This window comes from Oreochromis aureus, linkage group 5 (genome assembly GCF_013358895.1).
Source record: "Oreochromis aureus strain Israel breed Guangdong linkage group 5, ZZ_aureus, whole genome shotgun sequence".
In the NCBI taxonomy this organism is placed as follows: Eukaryota; Metazoa; Chordata; class Actinopteri; order Cichliformes; family Cichlidae; genus Oreochromis; species Oreochromis aureus.
In genome coordinates, this window is record NC_052946.1 from 13,024,044 (window position 1) to 13,047,832 (window position 23,789).

General features: G+C 41.3%; 2 protein-coding genes and 1 long non-coding RNA gene across 4 annotated transcripts; 2 read left to right on the plus strand and 1 right to left on the minus strand.

Moving 5' to 3' along the window:
- The first annotated feature begins 5,583 nt into the window (after positions 1–5,583).
- pcsk1 (proprotein convertase subtilisin/kexin type 1) lies at positions 5,584–19,469 on the plus strand. The gene is made up of 14 exons (XM_031747810.2): positions 5,584–5,910; positions 6,900–7,004; positions 7,091–7,213; positions 10,092–10,238; positions 11,323–11,399; positions 12,292–12,380; positions 13,254–13,426; positions 13,862–14,074; positions 14,166–14,266; positions 14,373–14,606; positions 15,782–15,939; positions 16,025–16,158; positions 16,313–16,474; positions 17,236–19,469. The coding sequence occupies exons 1-14, from the start codon at positions 5,728–5,730 to the stop codon at positions 17,644–17,646; spliced, it is 2,310 nt and encodes a 769-aa protein (XP_031603670.1). The 5' UTR covers positions 5,584–5,727; the 3' UTR covers positions 17,647–19,469.
- On the minus strand, positions 14,088–21,133 carry LOC120440403. Its single transcript, XR_005613236.1, has 3 exons — positions 21,011–21,133; positions 14,385–14,545; positions 14,088–14,255 (listed from the first exon to the last, which is right to left on the minus strand). It is a non-coding gene; the product is annotated as an uncharacterized LOC120440403 (long non-coding RNA).
- LOC116326512 (globoside alpha-1,3-N-acetylgalactosaminyltransferase 1-like) lies at positions 21,105–23,673 on the plus strand. Of its 2 annotated transcripts, none has more exons than XM_031747844.2 (3): positions 21,105–21,440; positions 21,716–21,781; positions 22,063–23,673. In XM_031747844.2, the coding sequence occupies exons 1-3, from the start codon at positions 21,407–21,409 to the stop codon at positions 23,019–23,021; spliced, it is 1,059 nt and encodes a 352-aa protein (XP_031603704.1). In that variant the 5' UTR covers positions 21,105–21,406; the 3' UTR covers positions 23,022–23,673. The 2 variants fall into 2 exon arrangements, with proteins under 2 accessions (XP_031603704.1, XP_031603705.1); XM_031747845.2 differs by having other exon boundaries at positions 21,106–21,440; positions 21,719–21,781.
- The last annotated feature ends 116 nt before the right edge of the window (positions 23,674–23,789 follow it).

The following is a 23,789-nucleotide window of genomic DNA, read 5'->3' on the forward strand; positions in this document are numbered from 1 at the left end:
CAGCAGGTTTGAATACAGTGTTCAGTGACGAAATTAGCCTTTTCTATGGCGATGTTACTGGTTGTCCATTCTTATCTAGTTTCTACGTGACAGGAAAAATGTCCAGTGTTAAAATTCATTTACTTACTTTATTTACTAATGAATAATGTGAATGCATGACAAGAGGTTTTGGTTTTGGCCTTCACCCGAGTGAACATAAAACATTTAACAGACAACATTTTTAGGAAAAAAGTGGTATGAAGTAGGGGGACAAAAAACAAAAGCTTATTTTGATTGCACTGAAAGAATCTCGTTTGAATTTGAATCGGCAGACACCGCATGACCTTCACGAGGCAATCCTCAGAGAGATTTGTGTCCCTTTTACGGTTTTGTGCCAAAAAGTTCTTTTTAGAAAAAAAACCTCCATATAATTTCTTCTAGATAGCGTGCAGTCATCGTGTTTTATGAAGGGGTTATATATAACATAAAGAAATGGATATAGTATCTTTAAGACTCTTTTTTTAGAATCTACATTATAATAAATTCAGTGTTTTTTGGCCATTAAAAATATCTTTATAGAACTGTGATAATATATTTTTTGCAATTTCTGCTTCCCTGTTTGCCAAACCTTGAAAAAAATGTCAGTGGCACTTCTTACCTGTATATATAAATGACAAAATCATGTTGCAAAAAACTGCTGTATCTTTTAACTTATGACATGAATATTCTTTCTGGCTCAAAATGACTTGATATTACTCATAAAGGATATGTGTGACTGCTCATGGGTCAAGAAGTCATTTACAACAGTTTAAATAAAGGCAAACACTTTTTGACACAAACTGGGGTGCTTCACGTGTAGGGCGAATGTGCAAACCAACACTCAGTCATGTTCAGTAAATATCAGGTGATGGGGCTCCTTCAATAACGTGACAACATGGAAAAATATTTTGTTTACACAAGCCCCAACTCACTAGGGTTTAGCTATGTCAGCTTTTTTCCACCCTTAAAACACTAACCTGGTCGTAGCAGCACCTTAAGAAGGTCACTGATCACATTGCAAATTAAGCATCACACAAGATGAAGACCATTTAAAGATGATCTGTTGAATGCGCTTCTCTAATGTATAATATAAATATATATCCTTCTTTGAGAGTTGTTTTTCCATAATAAGTAGTAATGATAACATTGAAACTGTCAACAATACATACATAGATACATACTGGCATAAACTAAATTTTGTATGCAGCAGACATGCAGATTAGGTTAAATGAGCCTGAATTGGATATTCTGTAGTCTCTTTTATCTATTTGCTTTCTCCAGTGACTCCTAATAACACATTTTCTGACATCATAGATGTTGAATTTTTTGCAGATTAATGCGAGATTGTTCTCTATACCTAATATGTTCATGTCTGTGACGCATCAATTCAAAACATTTCGTTTTAAATGTATGGATCATTATATTTAATGGGAATGTCCACCCATTTCCACATACACCACTGCTCAGGGTAAGTTTTTTCAGGACTGCTTTTGTGTTTATGAAGTTGTTTATTTTAAATAATGAGAAACTGTCAGAACAGAGAATTTGACTGACATGTACAGAAACAGTCTTCTTCTGTAAATTAAAAGAGACCACTAGATAAGACACCAAAGTCTTCAAAGACGATTGCACCCCACTGAGTTACACTTCCTGTCTAATCTACCACCCGTAAACACCAAGCCTTTTCCACATTTTATCTACTTCCTGTAAATCTATGCTTCCCGCATCGCTGTTTTTCAGTGCTGACACCCCTGAAGTGACGTACTGACTAACATGTCCGAACAACACTCTGATGCCCTTTAGAGGCAAAGTGCGTTTGACACCTGCACGTCCCGATAACAGTTTAAACTCCACCACACCCCCACATCAATCAACTGTTTCCTCACTCTATCACCTGCAAAGTGAGGCTAATCTGTCTGACACCAGAAAGACAATTTCACAGCACCCTCTGATAGCACATGGCATTTGTGCAGCGTTGATTGAACTTTGGGGACGTGAATGACTTAATCAAAATCTTAACCTTTGCTTTGGTTAACAGTTTAGGTTTGCTTATATTTATTTACAATAGCTAAAAGATTATGTAATGAGTTGCCAAACATTGCGTCAAAATAGTGCAACATTGCTTTCACAAAGCAAGGTTCAGATTGCAAAATGTGGCTGGGGACGTTTCTCAGTGATGACTAGTTAAATTGCACTTGTAGTGTTTTCTCCTAATAGCATCATAACACCGCAGTACCTCCCAGAAACTAAACTAACATAGGCAAACTTTTGATTCGGCCAAGAGCTTTATATCTGAAAGTCATCATTACAGATTACATTACATTTTGGGATGTTCAGTAGTATTTACAGGGCAGTATTGCAAGTCTTATTAGCTTTTTTCTGCACTGCATGTCTGTGTAAAAATGTCACACTATGACTTCAGCTAAGCAATAATTTGACCAACACATGACACATGCAATGTAATAAAGGAGACACTTATGAACTTATTTCAAATGAACTGTAGTCCTTCTAGACGACTTATTGAGACTTGTGGGTGAAGATGTGTCACACGCTTGTAATGTGGGTTGGCATGGCAACCATGTGTCACAGGCTGCAGATTCCATTGGTTACTAACTTGTATAACTTGTAAGGCATCTCCTCATGTCACAAGTATTTGCTTTGTGTTTGCTGCATAACAAACTTCAGCTGAATGCACTGTGAATCATCATTAAACTTTTTCATTATTGTTCATTTTTTTATGTGCTTGAAATTTGATCTGTGGCTCTTAAAAAAGTAATATGCTCATAAATCACTAAACAACCTAGAATATTGTAGCTGCCACTGAACCATGAGAGGGACAGGAAGTGCAGCTCAAGTCGTCACATCTATTTGCCACACCTAATTGATTCGGGGTTGAACATTTGTGTGTTGAGGCGGCTCTCCAGCCACCTCTGCGTCAACCTCCAGCTAAAAGCTCCTGCTTTCCGTCACTGCCTGTCTGTAGAGCTGGAAAAATAATTAGCTGACGAAACACGGTGGGACCTTTGACCTCATTTTGATGAACTCATTGTGCATATCTTTTTAGTACACTGGTGTGAGTGTCCGCTCAGCGGAATAAGGAAAGGAGGATGAGTAAGCTCACACCACTCACTGAAACACGCACACATCCCAGAGATAAAGGCAGAGGATGCAGAGAATCGATGACAACCAAGTCAAAGATTCAGTGATCTGTAATGAAACCATAATCCCCTGAAATAAACTGCCCAGCTTGCTCATATTCCTACAGCTCTTCAAGTGTGTTTGTGTCCGCCTGAGTGTGCCTCTGTGGTCAGAGCAAACAGTGGTTGCTAGGTAAGGATGGATTATACTGCAGATCTGGTGCAGACCTGTTTGCACACTGCCAGATGACCAGACATATCAGTCATTATCAGCTCTGACAAGTTTAGAGCACAATGACTAACAAGCTCACTCTATAAAAAAAAAGAAGGGAAAAAACAGTGTACACTGGAATGAATAAGTCCATTACTATAATAGTGTTTTTATTTTCATGGTTCTTTTGTGGTTCTTTATTTATACAGTTTGTGTGCCATGCACTGCAGCTAAACAATTTCTATTATGTCCATAATCATGGTACTTTTGCCTCTGGGTCATTGCACCTAAATGCAATCAGAGCACACTGAAACAGATTTTCCATTAGTAAACAAGCTCAACAGCATTCGTGATAAGCTATATAACTGTTACAAATATCTACCTGCAGTCAGTGGGGGCAGCATTGTATTTTTAAATGCAAAAACTATTTTCTTTCTAGATCATGCGAGACAACATTTACAACCCATATGCTGGTTTGGATTCGTTTTAATGTACCTCTGCATGTGTCACACCATGACGGCAGAATCTGAGGTTCATATCATAAAGTCACAGGATTCATATTAAATATAAATCCAGCAACTCTGATGATGCTTCACGTAGTTATTAACGCTGTTCCACATAACAACAATTCATCCTATAATACCAAATGTTGCATGGTTTGCCTCTTTTTAAAAAATGTAGTGTTGCATTATTTTTGACAAAATCTGTAGATATTCTTAGGGACTCAACACTGTCCAGTGTATATGGACGTATTTTTGCCATATTTGTGTTTGATTTTATATTTACCAGACTAACAAATACAATGAGCTCTGTAGCTCACAACATATGTTGATCATGTGAATTTAGTGACCAAATATACACATATTAAAAATAAATTCAGAAAAAGACTATTTAAATCAAAACTAATCAAAACTGCAAATAGACACTAAAAACATAACCTGACTAGAATCAACGCACAATAACCTTTAAATATTTTCACTTAATGCCAGCACTGTCAAAACCTTTGTATCATTTGGTTTAGATATAGGGTGAAAAAACCACAAATATGAGAATAATAAACATTTACATAATTTCAATGTCCTGTGCGTGCTTATACCAGAAAGATGCAACTAATGTCACCTGTCTCTGAGCAGCACTGCTGTTTCTGTGACTCTTAGATCTACAGTAACTATCAGATTTCCTTAGAAGCAGTTTTATATTATATTTATGTAAAACTAATTATAATTGTATATAGGGAGAAAGAATGAAACCACGTTATTGTCTCTGCAGCTTTAAATCAGACTCAAATATTGTACTATTGTGAGTGCAATTTCTTATATTTAAAATATAGCTTCCTTTTAGTTTATGATTTCACGCTGCTGTCAATGGACTTATGAAATATGGAGCATTATTACTGTTTTTGACAGCCATGTCCACCTCCACCTGCTGCACTAAAGCTGTATCAGTAATTACGCTCTTATCGTGTAAGCTGAAATAACATAATGCTGAGCTAATAAATAATAAACTGTCTGGTTCCATAAATATAATGTTGGGATTTTGTCCTCAGTTTGTGGAAGAACCATTTCCCCCTCACGGGTAGTTCCGTGTTTGCTTTAGTTTTATCATCTCGTTCTCTGACGTGAATCAGCGGTGTGGACAAGGAGCTGTCCGCGGTGCTGAAACCGCTTGCGCGCGTGTATGTATGTGTGTTGGGAGAGTGGGATGTTTCGTGAACTGGGACAGATTTCCCTCATCCACGCTACGAGGTGCATCCCAAAACACAGGAATAAAAGCACAAATAAATGCGTGAAAGAGAGACTGCGAGGACGTTTGCCTCATGAGGATAAGCCATCTTAAAGGGGATCACATAAGACTTCTGTTATTGTTGTTTTCTTCACGGTGTCTCCTCTTCCTCCTCCTCCTTCTCTTCCTCTGGTGGGGTGGGGTTGGGGGGCACTGAGAGATATTTTTAGTCCGAGCCCCCCAACCCCACCCCATTTTGAGTTACATCCTCTGAGACTTGCGCTCACATCCCACCAAAGGTAGACGCCAAATTGACGTCAGAGCACCAGTAATTTGACGTGTGATCACCTCCCTCATCCCCCCTCCCCATCCCGACCACACGCACACCCATGCAGCGCACAAGCCAGCCCTCCCCATCACCAGTATTTCCTCTCCTTGGTGGACCAATAACGCGCAGTTTCACTCTTCCTCCATCTCAGCCAGCGGTTTCTTCAAGAATAAACTAAAAAAGAAGAAGAAGATTTATTTATTATCACTCCACGGCGTTCATATCTGAGAATTCTGGCTGCTTATCTTGTCTTGGAGGGAATCAAAGCATCTTTGTAAATATTTTTCCTCTCTGGTTGAATTTCCTCTGACATGGAAGTGAGATGTCGTCCGGTGGTGATGTGCTGTGTTTTTGCCGTTCTCTGCTCCGCGCTTCCCCGACAGTCTTCTTACGGGGACAGACAGTACCTGAACGAGTGGGCAGTGGAGATCCCGGGCGGGCTGTCCGCTGCGGAGGCGATCGCCAGAGAGCTGGACTACGAACTGGTCCGACAGGTAGGCACCAACGCCCAGCGGCAATATGCGTGAACGAGTCTGAAATGAACTGTGTATTGGCAGTTCCCGCATTTGGCAAGACATGAAGGCAAACTGGAACCTGTACAGAATTGTTGCAGGCTCGTTTTCATGTAACAAACAGCTCATTTAACAGTTATAAATCTGAAAGCAGTGACGGAAAAGGTAATTAAACGTGCTGCCTACAGTACAGGCTGTGGGCTGTGCTCAAACAACAGACCAGGAGGATATAGCTCTGTCAGTTACTCTGGTTTTTCTTGGTAAAACCATTAAAGTGGAAGCTTATTGGTTTTACGATAGCCCTAAAGCACACACTGCATTTTCAGCACCCTGTTTCATTATAGGAAAATTATTTAATCAAGCTATGACTCACTGTTTACATCCTTCTGGTAACCCATACCTGGGAGTCCGGGTTTTAATATCCCTGCTGTGTGCATCACTGCTTTTCCTGTTACTGGAGACTGACTAATGCAGACCTATGCAAACATATTACACCGAGTCTCAATTAGAAACTCAATTCATTAATTCTTAGTGATCCCCTGACTTTGAACAGCAGCGGTCAATGATTAACTGATCTTCCGGGTGTAAATGTTATAAGCAGTGTTCATCTGTGCAGTTTCTCCTACGTGAATTCAGTATGTTAGTCTACACGTGTCCACAGAAGTTTGAAATAATTGCATTCATCCTCAGTGGAAATGACATGTGATTGGTTCAGCTGTGGAACAGACCACGAACAGTAATCAATAAAAGCTTTAACAACCTTAAAGATTGATGTAATGTATCCAGATGTGAGCTTCCATAGCTGTAGGCCGCTTTTCTGTAGGCACTGCATTTTATTTGCTTCCAGCTGTAATTATTAGAAACAAAAAGTGTAAATAGGCTGATTTCTAATGATGCAGTTGGTCACGTGCTGTAAAATGAAATAAATGAATAAAATATCACTCCTATCGCACATCTTGTCTTCTCGGCAGATTGGGGCCCTGGAAGACCATTTTTTGTTCAAGCACCGCAGCCATCCTCGCAGAATGAAACGCAGCGCCAGCCACATCACCAGGCAGCTGTCGGAGGATGATAGGGTGAGTGGATTGTCTCTCTCCTAGTCTAACCTTTAAAGACTGAAAAAAACAAAATCCAATGCCTTCATCTATCTGTGTATGTGTAGGTGTTGTGGGCTGAACAGCAGTATGAGAAACGGCGCAGCAAACGAGCATCCCTCAGGGAGTGTAGGGACTGCCCGGTGGACAAGCTTTTTGATGATCCCATGTGGAACCAGCAGTGGTACCTGGTGAGTTACACTGAATTAAGCCTCAAAGTATAAAACATTAAAACACTTTGTACTCACTAGAACTCTTTAAACGCCAGATCTAAGTCAGCAACCACACTTCAACTCACGTTGTGTTGTGTACTTTGGGCTTGGTTTGGCCTTCTGTTTGCATGCACCCAGTCTGTCTACCCACGAGACATATATCCCAAAGCCCTGTGAGTGCTGGACAGCTCCCTACAGTTTCGCTCTGTCCCCACAGAGCCCTTGTGCTTTGAGAGGGGGATTAATGCATGAATATGTGCAAAATTTGCACTCTCTGGTCTACAAAACGAACAGCAAATGCTTCCATTTGTTCCCATAACCTCTGCCCAAAGAGTAGAGGAAAAACATGACAACAGTGAAACAATAGCATGCTATCAAGCAGTTCTTGCCAAAAGAGCCATTTGCTTAATTGGTTATCCAGTCCCTCGTGGAGATGAGAGGGGTGGAGAGACTATAATCCAGCGGGATGGTGTAGAGTAGAACATTAGGTCTCAATTTACCCTCAATTGGATGTTTTAGCCCTGTGAGGCCAAGTAGTAGCATACAACAGTAGCATGTCACAGCATCATATCCCTTTCCAGATCCATTACTACCATATTCATTTAAACCCTGAGCACCAACTGACCCCAACATCTTCACTGAGTTTGATCCATAAGTTCAGGACTTTTAGCATGGTTGAATGCAAAGTGCCTACTATTGCAGCTGCTTGTTTTTTTGTAAGCTTTTCAGGGCATGAAGAGTAAAACAGAAGACACACAAATTACATGAAAACACACAATTGGACAAATATTGATTGGACAAAACACAGCTTTATTTTTTTTTTTTTTAAAGAGATGTTTGGCTTTTTTATAAAAATCATTAAAATTCTGATTAATTTTATTAATTTTAGCTGATCAATCGAGTAACTGCTTTTGCTCTTACCCAAAAGGAAAAATAATAAACCTTTTTTTTTTTCAGAGCAGCCCTTTTACCAGCAAAGTAGGTAAACACAAATGTCGCTGATCATAATAATTAACTGACCCTAATGCTTCATTAAAGCAATGTGCAACACCTGCTTTACCTGCTATCCTACGTCAAAATTGGCTACACAACTGTGTGCTGCATATGTGCTGGTGTGTGCGTTTAGGGTGAAAGAAATAGAGAGCAAGAGATACGCATTACGCTCAGCCCCGACTTTTTTGCACCTGCACTAACTGAACATGAGTCACACGCTTGTGCAGAATAAGAAAACAAATTGAGATGAATCATTTTTGCCGATGAGGGATGATGACACTAATGGAATTGGCCTTAAAGTGCCGCTTAGTGTATTTCCACATCAGCCTGTGTCTGTGCTGCTGCATGGCCCACAAGATATTCCTCCTCAAGCATCATGATTTATTCACTTCCTCCACTCAGCACGGACAAAAGCAGAGGTAGATAAAGCGATGGTCTCAGCCACTATAGTATAATATGGGGGTTTTTAGCTCTAGTGTATGCACACACCGACACACACACACATAATAAGTAGATAATAAGCGAAGAAAAAAAAAGAGTGCTGAATGGTAATAGAGGGTTGCAGTGTACGAGTAAAGCAAAGAGGTGCGACAGGTTACAAGACTCGATGATCACTGATACTGGATTTGAGGAGGAGCTGTGTGACGGGGGCAGAGGCCAGCATAATGGCAGGGGAGGAGAGATGGGATGAGTGTCGTTATCTATCGTGAGTGGGTGACTGCCTGAATTTAATCAGAGAGTGACTCATACTTGTAGCCTGAAATCCCCCCTGTCCGCGCGTGTGTGTGTGTGAGTGTGTATCCATGGCTGTACATGTGTCGGTCCACTTTAATTGTGCATCAAGGGATCTTTGTTCTCTGGTTTTAAGTCACCACTCATTTATTATATGTGCAATGAGCGTGGAGAGACTTGAGAAAGCTGCTGCTGTGATTACCATTAAAATCAGTGCATTGCAGGCTACTGAAAGACCCCCTCAGCTGCTGTCAGCATCAACAAGTGAGTCATTTGGTCACACTGAGACAGGCAATGTGTAGCTATGTGCTGTCTTGGGTGTACAAGCCGTTCTGACAAACTGCTGGTGAACAAACGTTGTGTAAAAGTGTGACAGTTGTTGTGTATTTTCTCTGAGATTTGAGTTCTCTTCACTGTCAGCTGCAACTGAGAGGATGGGGTGAAAACAGGGAACTGAGGTGGAAGTCGGGGGGGGGAATATATCACAGGGATGAGTCACATCTTGGGGAAGCGTTCTGCAGTGTCTGTGCATAATGCACAAAGAGCGAAAGAGCAGAGTTCTTTTTTTAGGCTTAACTGTCTCCAGCTCTGAATCATGCTCTTCCCAAAGCAAACAGGCTTCAGCCCTGCTCCCTCTCCATCCACCCCCTGCTGATTTTCCATTTAAAACAGGCTTGATGCACTCCACACTGTGTAATGTTATACAGCCGCAGAGATGGATTTCTAAATATGCCGACAGGAGATTGAATGTGTGTCGAGGCAGGAAAACCAGAAAAACTGTGGGCTGACACACACTTCATCTCCAGATATTGTTAGGCACTTTGAGGGTTAGGCTAATGAGCCGAGTTGATGTTTTTGAAAACACAAAAGCCTGAATTATATGACCTTCACATAGCAATCTGTTTTCAAGTGGCCCAGCAGTGAAAGTGAAGTGACAAAGGAAATGCCTCCAATCCGGTAATGAATTTCTGTAAAGGTCAGTGGAAGAACCAGGAGACTGGAGAACTTTAGCTGACCGTTGCATGATAATGCTTTAATAGCCTGACTAAATGAAGTGGTCGTAGATATTTCGCACGTAATCTAACTTGAAATTACTCGTGTGTCATTTTGTTATGTCGTGCCTCTCTTCCAGCAAGACACGCGGACGTCCTCCTCGCTGCCGAAGCTCGACCTGCACGTGATCCCCGTGTGGCAGAAAGGCATCACGGGGAAAGGAGTGGTCATCACCGTTCTCGATGACGGGCTGGAGTGGAACCACACAGACATCTACTCCAACTACGTAAGACACCGTTTCCATGGAGACAGCCTCTGTAGTCTAGGTCTGTCGTTGCCATAGCAATGCTGCTGGTGACACCTTGCAAGACGATTCATAAAGGCAGTATTAAATCATCTATATGATAATGCCTACCTCAGAGGAGCTTTATGAGCTTTCATTTCTAGATCCGAAATCGGCGTTTAACTGTAATGACGATTTCACTGCGAACGACTGCACTCCTAGCGAACGAGGATGCAAAATTTGAAAACATTTGTTGTTCCTCCATGAATGTTTTGACTGTCTCGTAATTGCGAGCCGATGAGACCGAGGGCGACTGAAAAGAAGCTCAAAGAGACGTTTCAGTTTGGCATAGTTTCTCTTGTTGAGAAAAACTCTAAAGGCTCCATCTGTGGTTTGGTTTCAAACAGTGCCGTTGCTGTCAGAAGCGAGCAGAAAGCAAGAGAATGAAGGCGGAAGAGAGAGGGATTGAGCAAGGGAAGAAGAGAAATGATGTGTGACAGGGGTCATCCACAGGCCTGATGGAAAAGACTCCCACTGTAATCAAGTTAACACTGGTTAATCAACTAGGGCCAATCAAGTGAGACACTCATCCTCAGCGATCAGGGCATATGAGTGGCATGCATTTGCATTTACTTAATGGCAGTCCATTTAAAGATGACAGTCACGGCCATTAATTTGATGTTAAAGCTGTTGCTGAGAACCAGAAATGGAAAAGAAGCTAAAACAGCTCTGTTTGACTACCCTTTCAGCTGGAGGATAATTTCTATGATTGACTGTGCTTGTAATGCAGGAGAATGACAGGAATGAGAAAAATGGAGAGCAGATATATCTTGCTATAAATAAAAAGGGCAGTTTGTAAATTCATGCCGCAACCTCCTGGCAAGAGCAACAATTCAGTATGTGTGGTTTCACTGTTTGACCACAACACCCCTTTTCTCTGAACGCAATCATATGTGTTACCATGACAGGAGGTAGACCATGGCGAATCTGTGTTTGAAGCATGTGTCGTCACTGACGTGAGCCGACATCATCCCATCTTTTCAGAAACGCCCCCCTGACTGTTGTGTTCCCTTGTCACATTTTCCAGGATCCAGCAGCCAGCTATGATTTCAATGACAATGATCCCGACCCTTTTCCCAGATATGACTCCACTAATGAAAACAAGTAAGTTAATGGCACTGGTATTCTCACTGCTTCATCTGTCTTTCCTTTTTTTTTTTTTTAACAAAATAGGAATAAATTTTCCTCCTGTCACAACCTGGCTCGTAGAGCCGTGACAAAAAGATGGACACACCGTTTGCCAATTTAAACACTATCAATTACAACAAATGAAATACAAGCTAATGAGGTGTGTAAATCAACAGGATCAGTGGGGTAGGGTGTGCATGTGTGAAAAGATATTGCAAGTGTTGCAAATGTAGTAAATAACCAAAAATGAAAGAAAAACAAGTGCAGCGCACAAGCGGGAAATGGGAGAGTGCCAGATTTATAGTCTGGAAACACAAGGTCCAGGTGTAGCAAAGACCTGAAACGCATGAGAAAGGACTGAAAAAAAGGGGCAGGGGTCGTCATACGTAGTTTAGCAGTGTAAATCCTGCAGTAGCTTCAGATAACAGCAAGAAAATTGGAAAACAGCGCTCACGTTGGACTCACTTTACTCCTGCTTAGGTTAACAATCCTCCCTCTGCCAGCTGCCGCACACGCATGCACATCCACACACTTTATCCTCCGCCAGCAACCCCGAGCTCCTTTGTTATCAGAATACTCCACTCCAGTTCAAAGCCTCCCGGATGAATTGGAGCCAGTCAAACAAAAACACCTCTGTTTTCAGATGATGCAGATGACCCTGTCATCACAAAAAATAGCCACTGCTCTAAATATGAAATTCAATGAGATAAGTTATGTAACTAAACAAGGTAGTGGGTAGTGGGTAATGAGTTTACATTCACTGAAATAACGACTGCAAATTAAACAGTTGAAAAGAGCTCTCCCTGCAATATTTTTTACAAAATACATTTTTGGGTGGTTGTTAATTAATTGTGTTTTTTCTTCTCAGGCATGGCACTAGGTGTGCTGGGGAGATTGCAATGCAGGCAGACAACAATAAATGTGGGGTTGGAGTGGCCTACAACTCTAAGGTTGGAGGTAAGAGGTTTAGTTTCCCTGTTTTTTAGACCAACAGTAGACAGATATGTAGGGGAAGGAGGGAGGGGAAAAAACACAAGAATTTATAGATAGACTGTTGCAGATCGCTCCTCTAAGAGAGGGGACAAGGCTCATGAGTGCCAAGAGTAAATGGTGATATTTGTTCTCTATGCAGGATTAAAACACTACTCTTCCAGTTTAAAATCACATTTAGTTTTTTTCTTTAGATTTCCTGATGTTACACTCTGCTGAGAGGTGATTGAGGATTTTTGTCCGATGACAAAAACATGTTGACCCAGCTTTAACTGTTCATATATTTATTATAAGCCACCTCTCACAGCATCTTTGTCTTTGTGTGTAAAACAGATACTAACCCAAATGTTAACAATATACCACGTTAAGAACCTCAAAACAGTTGGAACACATTGTGAAGCAATCCCGTCTTCTTTTAATGTTCTTGTTAATGTTCAGGATGCAAAAGAGCAGAAATGGTTGGAAGCTCTTTTTTTCGGTACTCTGGCTGCGTGTCCTGGGATTTTTGTTGTTTTAGTTTTATTTTAAGCATGTGCGGAGGAAAGACTTCCTGATGGAGGCCTGATTTTGATACCAGATGGTTGCATAATGTCAATCTACAAAATTACTCAGCTCCAATCCACTGAAACAATGATCTGCATATTATGGCTCAAAAAAATATGAATGGGCAGCAGCAACATCATCTTTAAAATCTAAAGAGAAGAGTTTTATTTATAGCAAATTAATTAAAGTTCTTGACTTTTCTTTCTGTTTTAATTCAACCATAATGAATAGTTGGTAACTGACAGTAAGTCCAAGTGTCTGGACACCGCTCTAACTTTCCTGTTTTTCTCTGCTCAGGGATTCGTATGCTGGACGGGATTGTGACCGATGCCATTGAGGCGAGCTCTATTGGGTTCAATCCGGAACACGTGGACATTTACAGTGCCAGCTGGGGACCAAATGATGACGGCAAGACAGTGGAGGGCCCTGGTCGTCTGGCGCAGAAAGCTTTTGAATATGGCATTCAGAAGGTATATGATCCAACTGGGAGCTTTGAAACACATTTGGCATTCTTAATAGGAGCTGCTATGTGCAGCAGAAAGGAAGTGTGATTGGAAAAAATCAATATGGACAACATAATTAGCTCCTGAGAATAAAACCGCTAATGACAAAGTGCCATGACTTCCAGTTTATTGGCAAAGATTGGCAGCGGACAGCACTGATTTACTCTCAGACTGCTTTTGTCAAAATAAGACACAAGCTTTTCACATGAAATTTATTACACCCTACACCTCTAAATAATTTATTAAATGCCAACATTTATATATTAGTGTGTAATCCTATATGACAGCATTACAGTGTTTTGTACAGTTTACATGTGTCTTATTAGGAGTATAAGCTACAGGGCAATATCTGATAGCACAAAGCCAAGTAGCGCTTGCTTTTGTCTTTCATGCCTTCTGTAGGGCCGTGGTGGAAAAGGCTCTATCTTTGTTTGGGCATCGGGGAACGGCGGCCGCCAGGGCGATAACTGTGACTGTGACGGCTACACAGACAGCATCTACACTATCTCAATCAGCAGTGCCTCCCAGCAGGGCCTGTCCCCGTGGTACGCTGAGAAGTGCTCCTCCACTCTGGCTACGGCGTACAGCAGTGGAGACTACACTGACCAGAGGATTGTATGTAACTACGTCTGTTTGTGTCACATGTAAGGTTAGATTGTGGCATGATTTTCGTTTTCACGTCATTCGTTGCCTGCTCGGTTTTCAGACCAGTGCCGATCTCCATAATGAGTGCACTCAGACTCACACTGGAACTTCAGCTTCTGCCCCACTGGCTGCTGGAATATTTGCCCTGGCACTGGAACAAAAGTATGACCTAAAATTTGATCTTATTTAAAATATATTCATGCCATGTGACAGTTTAAGTATTATTAAATGCTGACTGATCTGCTTCTTTGTCCATCTCACTACTCAGTCCTGACCTTACCTGGAGAGACCTGCAGCACATCGTGGTCTGGACATCAGAGTTTGATCCTTTGGCCAATAACCCCGGCTGGAAGAGGAACGGAGCAGGGCTGATGGTCAACAGCCGCTTTGGGTTTGGCCTCCTCAACGCCAAAGCCTTGGTGGACCTAGCTGACCCGGCCACTTGGAAGCATGTGCCAGAGAAGAAGCAATGTATAGTCAGGGATGATTCTTTTCAGCCAAGGTGTGTAAAATTTTACAGCTGCTGCTGCTCCTTTTGTCTGCATGGTGTTAGTTTTATTTCATGTTGTAATTTCTTTTTTTTTTCTGTTTTTCTGGGGTTTTTTTACTTATTAATGGCAACAAAAGGACAAGATTTTTGAATCAAATGATGCATGATGATACTAGCTGTATGACACGTGCACACTGTAACTAATATATCCCGATCATGATTAAGTCCACAACACAATCCAACAATCATTTTCAGTATCTAATTTTAGATATATAGGGAGAAAGCTTGTTTCCTTTTGTCCTGACATGTTGATTCCAGCAGAGCAAACAGACAAACCCATCTGTGTTATTAAAGACGCATCTGTTGCTTGTTGATTCGAGCCATGAGAATATTAAGTCTTAAGCCTGAGCACAGGAGATTTCTTTGCAATGAAAACGCACGAAAGCCACAGTCATTTAAATTTTATGCCAGTCTTTACCTTTACGTTTACCTGTTTGTTGAGCAGTGGGATTAAATATTCAAATACATAAGCTACCAGCCATGGAAAAAGTAAAAAAAAAAAGCACCTCCCTTTCTCGCTATCTCACCAGATGTCATGTTTATATTAACAAGAAATCAAAGAAAATTGATCCGTCATTGAAACTTTTGAGAGCATGTTGGAAAGACAGACAGGCAGCCGAGGTCAGCTGAGCTGTGTCTTCCTGAAAGTGTCCGTTCTGCAGTTTACTTTGGATTATGGGACTCAATAGCACCCAGTTTCCCCATTACTGCCCAACATCCATGTTTAATCCCGGGGATTTGGCTTTACATTTCCGTCAATGCTTAGTGGGCTACAACCCCCCCTCCAGCTTTATGCCAGCTTGAACACAGAAATCCTTTCATTCATGTCTGGGAGAGATGGGGATTAGCTTTTTTTTTTTTTTATGCAAATAAATGAGCAGAGGTTTCAAACACCTCATATGCATTTTATATGTGCATATATATATGTGTGTCTGAACTAACTATAAGCTGATATGCAAGCTGTGCAACTAAAGTAGTGCAGGATTTTTTGTTGTTGTTGTTGTCGTTTTGCTTGTTTTAGCTGAGTTACCTGCAAAAATGAGAAAATGTCACATATGATCAATTAGTGTCATCATGAGGAGCTGTTTGCTGCCTCTATTTCACTGCTATTTTAATGCATCCCGCAGGGAGCTAAAAGCAACGGGGGAGATCACTATAGAGATTCCAACCAAAGCCTGTGCAGGCCAAGAGAACGCGGTCCGCTCACTGGAGCATGTGCAGGTGGAGGCGAGCATTGAATATACCAGGAGGGGGGACCTACACATCACACTCACCTCTCCAGCTGGTTAGAGACATTCATACAAACACAAATAACACACACGAGCAAAATGACAAAGCTCTCAAATAATCCCTTTTGGCTTTTCCCTCAGGGACCAGTACAGTGCTGCTGGCAGAGAGAGAGAGGGACACATCCTCTAACGGCTTCAGAAACTGGGACTTCATGTCTGTCCACACATGGGGGGAGGACCCTGCTGGTACATGGACCCTAAAAATCACAGATACTGTGAGTAATGCCTACATATATATATCTATATATGTTGTGATGAAAATCTTCTTTCTACATGTAATTCGAATACAAATTCCACTGTCTACTATAAGTAAAATGTCTTTTTTATATATCATATATATTTTATATATATTTTTCAAACCTTTCCCAGTCCGGTCGTATGGAGAACAAGGGTCGGATTTTGAACTGGAAGCTGATCCTTCATGGAACATCAGAAAAACCGGAGCACATGAAGAAACCTCGAGTGTACATACCTTACAATGCCGTGCAGAACGACCGCCGTGGTGTAGAACATATGGATGACATGATGGAGGTGAGTGTAAGTCCAACATAAATTAAAACTGCAGGTGAATGCCTACAAAGATTTGGATGCTAGACGAATGACAGACAGTAATAAGTGCACAAAGGCACAGATCAAAGCATCCATTTAAAATCAACTTGAGTCGAAAGCGCGAAGTTTAAACTATGTACCAGTTTTTAATTCTAACAGTGATTGGCAGCTTGATGCATATAAATCCTACACCACAGAATCGGTTCAAAGCCAACACGACAACCGTGCTTATGTTATCTTACTGTAACAAACACAGAAGCTTTTCAGATATTTGACGATGTAGTAATGATCCTGTTAACTATGTAAAAGAATCCATGCAAAAGCAAGAAATGTTCTGAATCCCAGTCAGTGTTACATTTCAGATAATCTCAAAAGATGTGTGGGATTTGAGTATTAGACTAAGTTTGCAAGCAATTGTTGGTGCTGCTCTCCCAGCAGCGTGGGGCACGATTAGATTAGGGTTAGCACATATGATAACTTTGACCTCAGAGGGTTAAACGTTAAGGAGATGACAGGAACCTTGTTTAGATCTGATAACAGATGTTGTTTTATTTTAGCTAGCCTGTCTACATCTGCAAAGCAGTGATACAGGTATCTTGTCCATATAAATGATTAAACACATTTTACGGCCCACAAGAACCAAAACCAAACTTTAGACCTCCTCACTGGATTATTCTGGTATCACTGTGAGTGTGCCAAACTAATGGCTAGCCTCCTTTCTCTCTTTGTGTCTGCTGTTACAGGAGCCAACACAGGCCCAACCTCAGAAGACTGAGAATGCCCAAGCCTCTCCTAATAATCAAGAGAAGGAGCTCAAAAAACCCTCAAATTCACCCTTCTCCCCCTCCCTTGCTCTGCTGCGTCTCCTGCAGACGGCCTTCAACCGGCAGACTCCAGCGCTGCAGCAGTCTGAGCCCATTGCTAAGGCCTGGAGGAAGCAGCAGCAGCTGGGCCAGAGCTTCTCTCCCCCTGCTACGAGACTCCCGCCTCAGAAGCTGTACCAGGCTCTGGACATGATCAACAAGTACCGGAGCCCCGAGGACAGTGTCTACAGTGACTACAGTGATGGCTTCTACAGCACCAAGCCGTACAGGCACAGAGATGACCGTCTGCTCCAGGCCCTGTTTGAGATGCTCGATGATGCCCGCAAGTGAAAGTCTAACAGAGCAGTGAGGAGATCTAAGTGGAAGAGACTGTTGGTTTGGGAGCTGTGGAACAAGGTGAAACGAAGAAGGCTGAGACCAGGCACTGGGAGAGGAGGAGGAAAAAAGATACAGAAAGAAAGAGAACTCTTCCTGTTCTGTTGTTCCCCCCAAAATGCTGCATATCTGACCTATTAACCTTCACTTGCCAATCACCTTTTGTAAACAAATATTTAAATTCCTTCATTCAGTGCATAATGTCCAAATGTGATTCAAAGCATCTGCTTTATCTCCATGTAGTGAAAGTAAAAAAAAGCATTTACACCAGATGAAAAGTGAAGTTGGTGGTGATGGGGTTGACGGTGGCCTTTTCTCTCATCTCTTTACTGCCTGCTGAAGCATGCCACCTTTAGAATCTAAGTTTTGTAATAGTAGCTATATATTATCTATATATTATTCAGAAACATGGATTGTAACATGGATTTGTAATTACTTGACATCAAAAATCTTGACATTCTGATTCAAAAATCCCATTTCGACTGACTTTTTTTGGCATTGTCCAAAGTTTATGTATGTTTCACACTACAAACTCTGAATTTATTTACTGTAGGGGACAAATTGATCCTAATTCCAATCAGCGTGAATTTAAGAGTGAAATTAAATTTGAATTCGATTAGTCGTTTGAAAAGGTTTAAAAGTGTTGACTAAAGATTTATTCTCAGGGTGTCAGCGAACCTCAACAGAGGACTTTTCAAAGTATTTAGAGAAATATATGTAGTGTGACACATTATTTAGTGTAAAATGATACAGATGACAATAATACAGACGAAACATTAAAACTAGAAAAGATTATGATAGCAACAAATGACTGAAAGAGCACTGGAAATCTTTTCAGTTGGAGCGAATTACAGGTTAATCTTCTTGTGCAATTTGTTTAATTTTGTATGAGTATAATGCTGCATTAAATTAAATATTTTTCTATGGATACCTTATAGGTTATGAAACAATATATAGAGTCTCAAAGTCTTGAACTATTTATTTTCTTGTGACATAGTTCAGTAAAGTCAGTGTAGTTATAATCACTGCAAATGAGCACTGCCAAAAATCCTGCTCTTACAAAGAAGCTCCTGTGCAAAAAGCTCTTTAACCATAATTTGTAATATGCCATCTACAAACAGTTCTGTGAATCCTGGACGCAAATTTTTTTTAATTTTTTTTTTTTTTTGCATTATTATTTGCAAATGAACCACTTCTCTAGTGTTGCTTGATTTTAATCAATCTATTGATTGACCAAAAGCTGTGTAGAGTAGGGGCTCTGCAGTACAACTCTTAAGCACATTCATGTTGAACGCCTTAAAATATGCTGTAACACATGTGCATACTCATCTCTATGTGATGTAGGTTGGTTTAGAGATGCTAGTGTAAGTGTTTATGACATAAATAGCTATGAAGTCTTTATGCATAGTCCCTACCCTCCAGCTTGGAGCTGCCCGCCCCCCACTTCTCTGCCAACACGGTGACAGGAAAACAACGATGTTTGGAAAAACGCTTTACATGCACCCTGTAATTTAGCCATTCTTTAGTGTGGTCCGTGCTGTTTCCTTTATGTTTTTGTTTCTGGCTGAGACTTCAGGCCAGAGTTGTTTACACAAACCAATGTTATGTTGCGATTTCTGTATGGGTGGACAAAAAAATAATAATTATTATTATTTATCGTAATAAACTGCAAAGTGACTTCTTGCGTGTGTTTGAGTCTTTGGCAATAGGTTAGGGCCACCTTGCTAATACCGAGTTGCATCTCCCTTTTTCTTTCTGCACTGCCGTAATTCAACAAGGTGCCGCAAACATTCCTCACAGATTTTTAGTCCATATTGACATGAGAGCATCACACAGTTGCTGCAGACTTGTTGGCTGCACATCCATCATGTGACTCTTCCATTCCACCACATCCCAAAGGTCTTCTATTGGTGACCAATGGACTCTTGAGACAACCTGGGTACAGTAAAGTCATGTTCCAAAAACTAGTTTGCAATTTTTTAAGGTTTGTGACATGGTGCATTATCCTGCTGAATGAAGATGGCTACACTGTGGTCACAAAGGCACGAACATGATCACTGACAATACTCAGCTAAGCTGTGGTGTTTAAACGGTGCTCAGTTGCTACTAAGGAGCCCAAAGTGTGCCAAAAAAAGATATCCCTCCCACTATTAATCCACTAACAGCAGCCTGAACCATTGATACAGGATGGATCCATGCTTTGATATTTGCATTACAGCTGAACATTAGATAAGTTTCCCAACAGATAATCAAGTCCAGATTATACTTTATGAAATCTAGAAATCAACATTATTGAACACATGAATCACAATTTCAAGGAGGCACTAAAAGCACTGAATTTATTGCCATGTGATTGCGTGCAGCTGAATAACTGTTGAGTGTATGACTACATTGATATTTTGTCCAGAAAGACAAGCAGTGGGTGCAGATTAACCAGCAGATGTACTTTGGATTTTTCTGAAAAGCTTCTCTTTTTTGAGGCTCAAAATGAACATTCATATTTTTCTTAATCGAAGTAAATTTAAGCCATACAATGCAAACACTCACTTAGCCATGTTCTATAAAGAACAGTATTGCCATTTATAGAGCATGACTAAATCTGCTGTTTAATCCACAAACCTTCTAAAACCTTCCAATAGTTGATTTATAGATTTATCATAATATAATTGTGGTTTCCTGAGGATGAATTCTGCAGACTACAGACTCTGGAATCCCCTGGCTTGTCTTTTAGCACTAGAACTTGCATAAGCAGCATTTACATTAAAAACTGGTAGAGGCATTTATGATACCCAGAAAATAAATAACAAAAATGGATTAGTGTAGTGTTGCTTAGTCTTCTGTGATCCTGAACTTACATAGTGATCATTTCTCGGTGTAGGGACCAAAGCCCTGCATTGACACCTCTGAAATGGGGCCACTGAGCTGCATATGTATACTGTCCAGATTTGTTTTAAACCTCATAAACATGCATTAAACCCATAAACCTTCAAATATTTGCTTCAGTTACTTTATAATAACCCTCTTTAATTGCTTTTTATTCATATGAGAGTGACAATGTTTTGTCTTATTGTATGATACTTGTTGCAACCATGCAACAAGCAGTCGGAGTAGCTTCTGTCACTGGATTTGATATTGAATACTGCCACCTTGTGGACCAGAAGGAGAAAGGAAAAAAATGCCTAATGCCTGCTGTATGACTTCTCATCTGTGCAAATCTTGAGATTTAAAAATTAATTTGAGGAAGTTGTCATTCTATTTTGAGTACCCCGTACTGTCTAAACAGAGGGGAAGAAGGAAAGAAGTGTGCGTGTAACACTACCTTTTAATGGTTTTCTTGCCCTGTTGTGTCTTACTCTCCTCCCCTCATCTCCTCCCATTTCTCTCTTTTCCCCTCACATCTGGCTTCTTTGGTTTTGCTCCAGAAGTGAATACTGCAAAAAGCCTGAAGAAAAATGTGAGAGGGGGGAGATGAAGAAAGGTATGTGAAGAAAAGGGAGAGGAAAATATTGTAAACGCAGCGAGAGAAAAATACAAACCATAGGAAAGATGTGGGAAAAGTGACCCCCCCAAAAACATTCCTGACGGAAAAACGGTGAGTTCAACAGTGGATTTCCAGGAAGAGACAGAGTGAGCAGCAGAGAAACACAGACAGAGGAGCAAAAAAATAGTGCCCTCGGGAAAAGCTCTGCGTGTTTATCCACCAGCAGGTCACAGTATGGCACTGTTCCCTTTCTGCAAGGCGTCATCAGGTTAGTGCAATCTCTATGACCACTGCTCCACCTCTTCGACTGATGTCAAATCTGGTTGTTTACGCCTGAAATCTCATTGATTTGTGCTGTATTTATGAACGCTAAAAACTGGGTTACTTTTAAGACGAGGAGACGTACATTGAATCAATCGGAAAGAAGAACAGACATAAAGTGTTTTTTAAACCTGTCATGTGATACAGAAAAATGTTAGCTTTATCTCACGCAATCCCATGTAATGTCAGTCTTTCTTTGCATCTGTGTGTTTGTCTTTCAAGCAGGACCAATCAGAGTGAGCAGAATACAACTAGTCCTGTGCTGTTTTCTCCTGTCTCTTATCATATGTAAGTGTACAGAATAATGTGTTCTGCTCTACTCTGAACACTGCATACACCTAGAAGAGTATACAGTAAAAAAACCTCAGCTGAGTCGTGTGCTTAGTAAAACACATGCTTTTAATTAATTTCCATGGAAAAATATCTGTTTTTTTGCTTTTGGCTTACCTTGGGACAGATTGTTATAAATCATCTCCTCTAAATATTTCGCACATAGTACAAGTTACAAAGTAGAAGTATATAAGATCAGTTTGTACTGCACAAATAAGCGTCTGGTGTTTCCTCCTCAGACTACCTTCATGGCAGTAGAGCTGCTGTCCGAGTACACCCAGCTCACCCTATATTTCGTCCCTTGGAAATGGAGGGGGGGAGAAAAGTGACAGACATGGCAGTGCTCAAGGGAGCAGAATCGCAGACTCCTGCAGAGACACCATGGGGTGCTCCCTTGGTGTGGGGTGACAGCCGCCACTCGGCGTCACGCAGGGCTAAATTTGCACAACGGGAAATCCGCATAGGTCTGTTGGCCTTTGTGGTGGGGACTTATGCCCAGTTCATCAGGCGTTTCCTGTACTCGGCTGAAACCTACTTTCTTCCTGGTCAAGTAGTCACATACTACATCCTCACAGATAATCCCCGCTCTCTGGATCCCCCCATCAAGCTGGGGCCTGAACGAGAGATGAAGGTGGTTCCTATTGCCGAGCTACCCGGGTGGGAAAGGCTGGCTCATCGTCGAATGACCCTTCTTGGCAATGCCATCCGAGAATCAATTGACAGTGAGACTGACTACATCTTCTGTGCTGATGTTGATCAGGAGTTTGTTGCTCCTGTTAGAGCGGAAATCCTTGGAGACCTGGTGGCTACACTGCACCCAGAACTCTATGGGATGCCAAGAAATGCTTTCCCTTATGAGGTCGATGAAGGCTCATCAGCTTACGTGGAGGAGGATGAAGGAGACTTTTACTACACCTCTGAGTTTTATGGCGGGGCGGTATCTGAGATGTACAAACTGGCTCGCGCTTGCTCTTTGCTCATTCTTCAGGACCACGCTGATGGGATAACAGCCAGGGGCCTAGAGGAGAGCTACCTGAACCGATACCTGATTGACCACAGGCCGACCTGCGTGCTGTCCCCAGAGTACAGCTGGTGGGATTCTGACCTGTCTGCTCACGTGCCTGTACATAGGCTGCTGTCCTTGGGAAGGCAATGTGAGTCTTATAACGATAAGCAGAGAGAAGAACACAAATGTTGATTTATTTTTTTTAAATGAAAAAAAAGACCCATAAGTCTACACAAAGGACTGTTTCTATTGTTATATCAGACTGTGCTGTTATGATAGGACAGATGATGGAAAGAAAAGATAACGGAGGGGCACATACTGCAGTTAGCGTCACAATTTCCATTTAACTGTTTGTTCTATAGGCCAATAAATGCAGCCTGCAATCACACCAGAGCAAACTGCGCAATCTGCACTGAATTAAAGATTCATTTGGGGAACGATCCCCTGCACCTCCTATCTCTGCCAGAGCAGACAAAAAGAAATTGACCTGTCTCTTTAAAAGGAAAGTCCTGTCCACTCCATTAATGTCAGCCTCAGAGATACTGCTCCATTGGCTTTGTGGTCAGCGGCGATAAGAGTCAACAGAGTAAGTGCACTCTTTTCCCCACAGTGGCCAATCATTAACTAGAAGAGCTGCTGTTTCAAGGTTTTTAAAGACCAGGTGGCTGAAAATGGACACAACAGGATGCTGTCTGTCCAGATTGCACATGTCTAAATTTGAGCTTTGTGAGAGTAAATGTTTTTGAAAATGTTTCAGGATGTACTGAATATTTTCCACTATAAGCTGTTTCCTTTTTTTTTTTTTTACATTTATGACTTGGAGTAAAAAGCAAACTCAAACGACCTGATGGTGGTTGTTTTGTGTTGTCTGTGCCTTGGCCTTTCTCGCTCTCTCTCATTCACACACACACACACACACACACACACACACACACACACACACACACACACACACACACA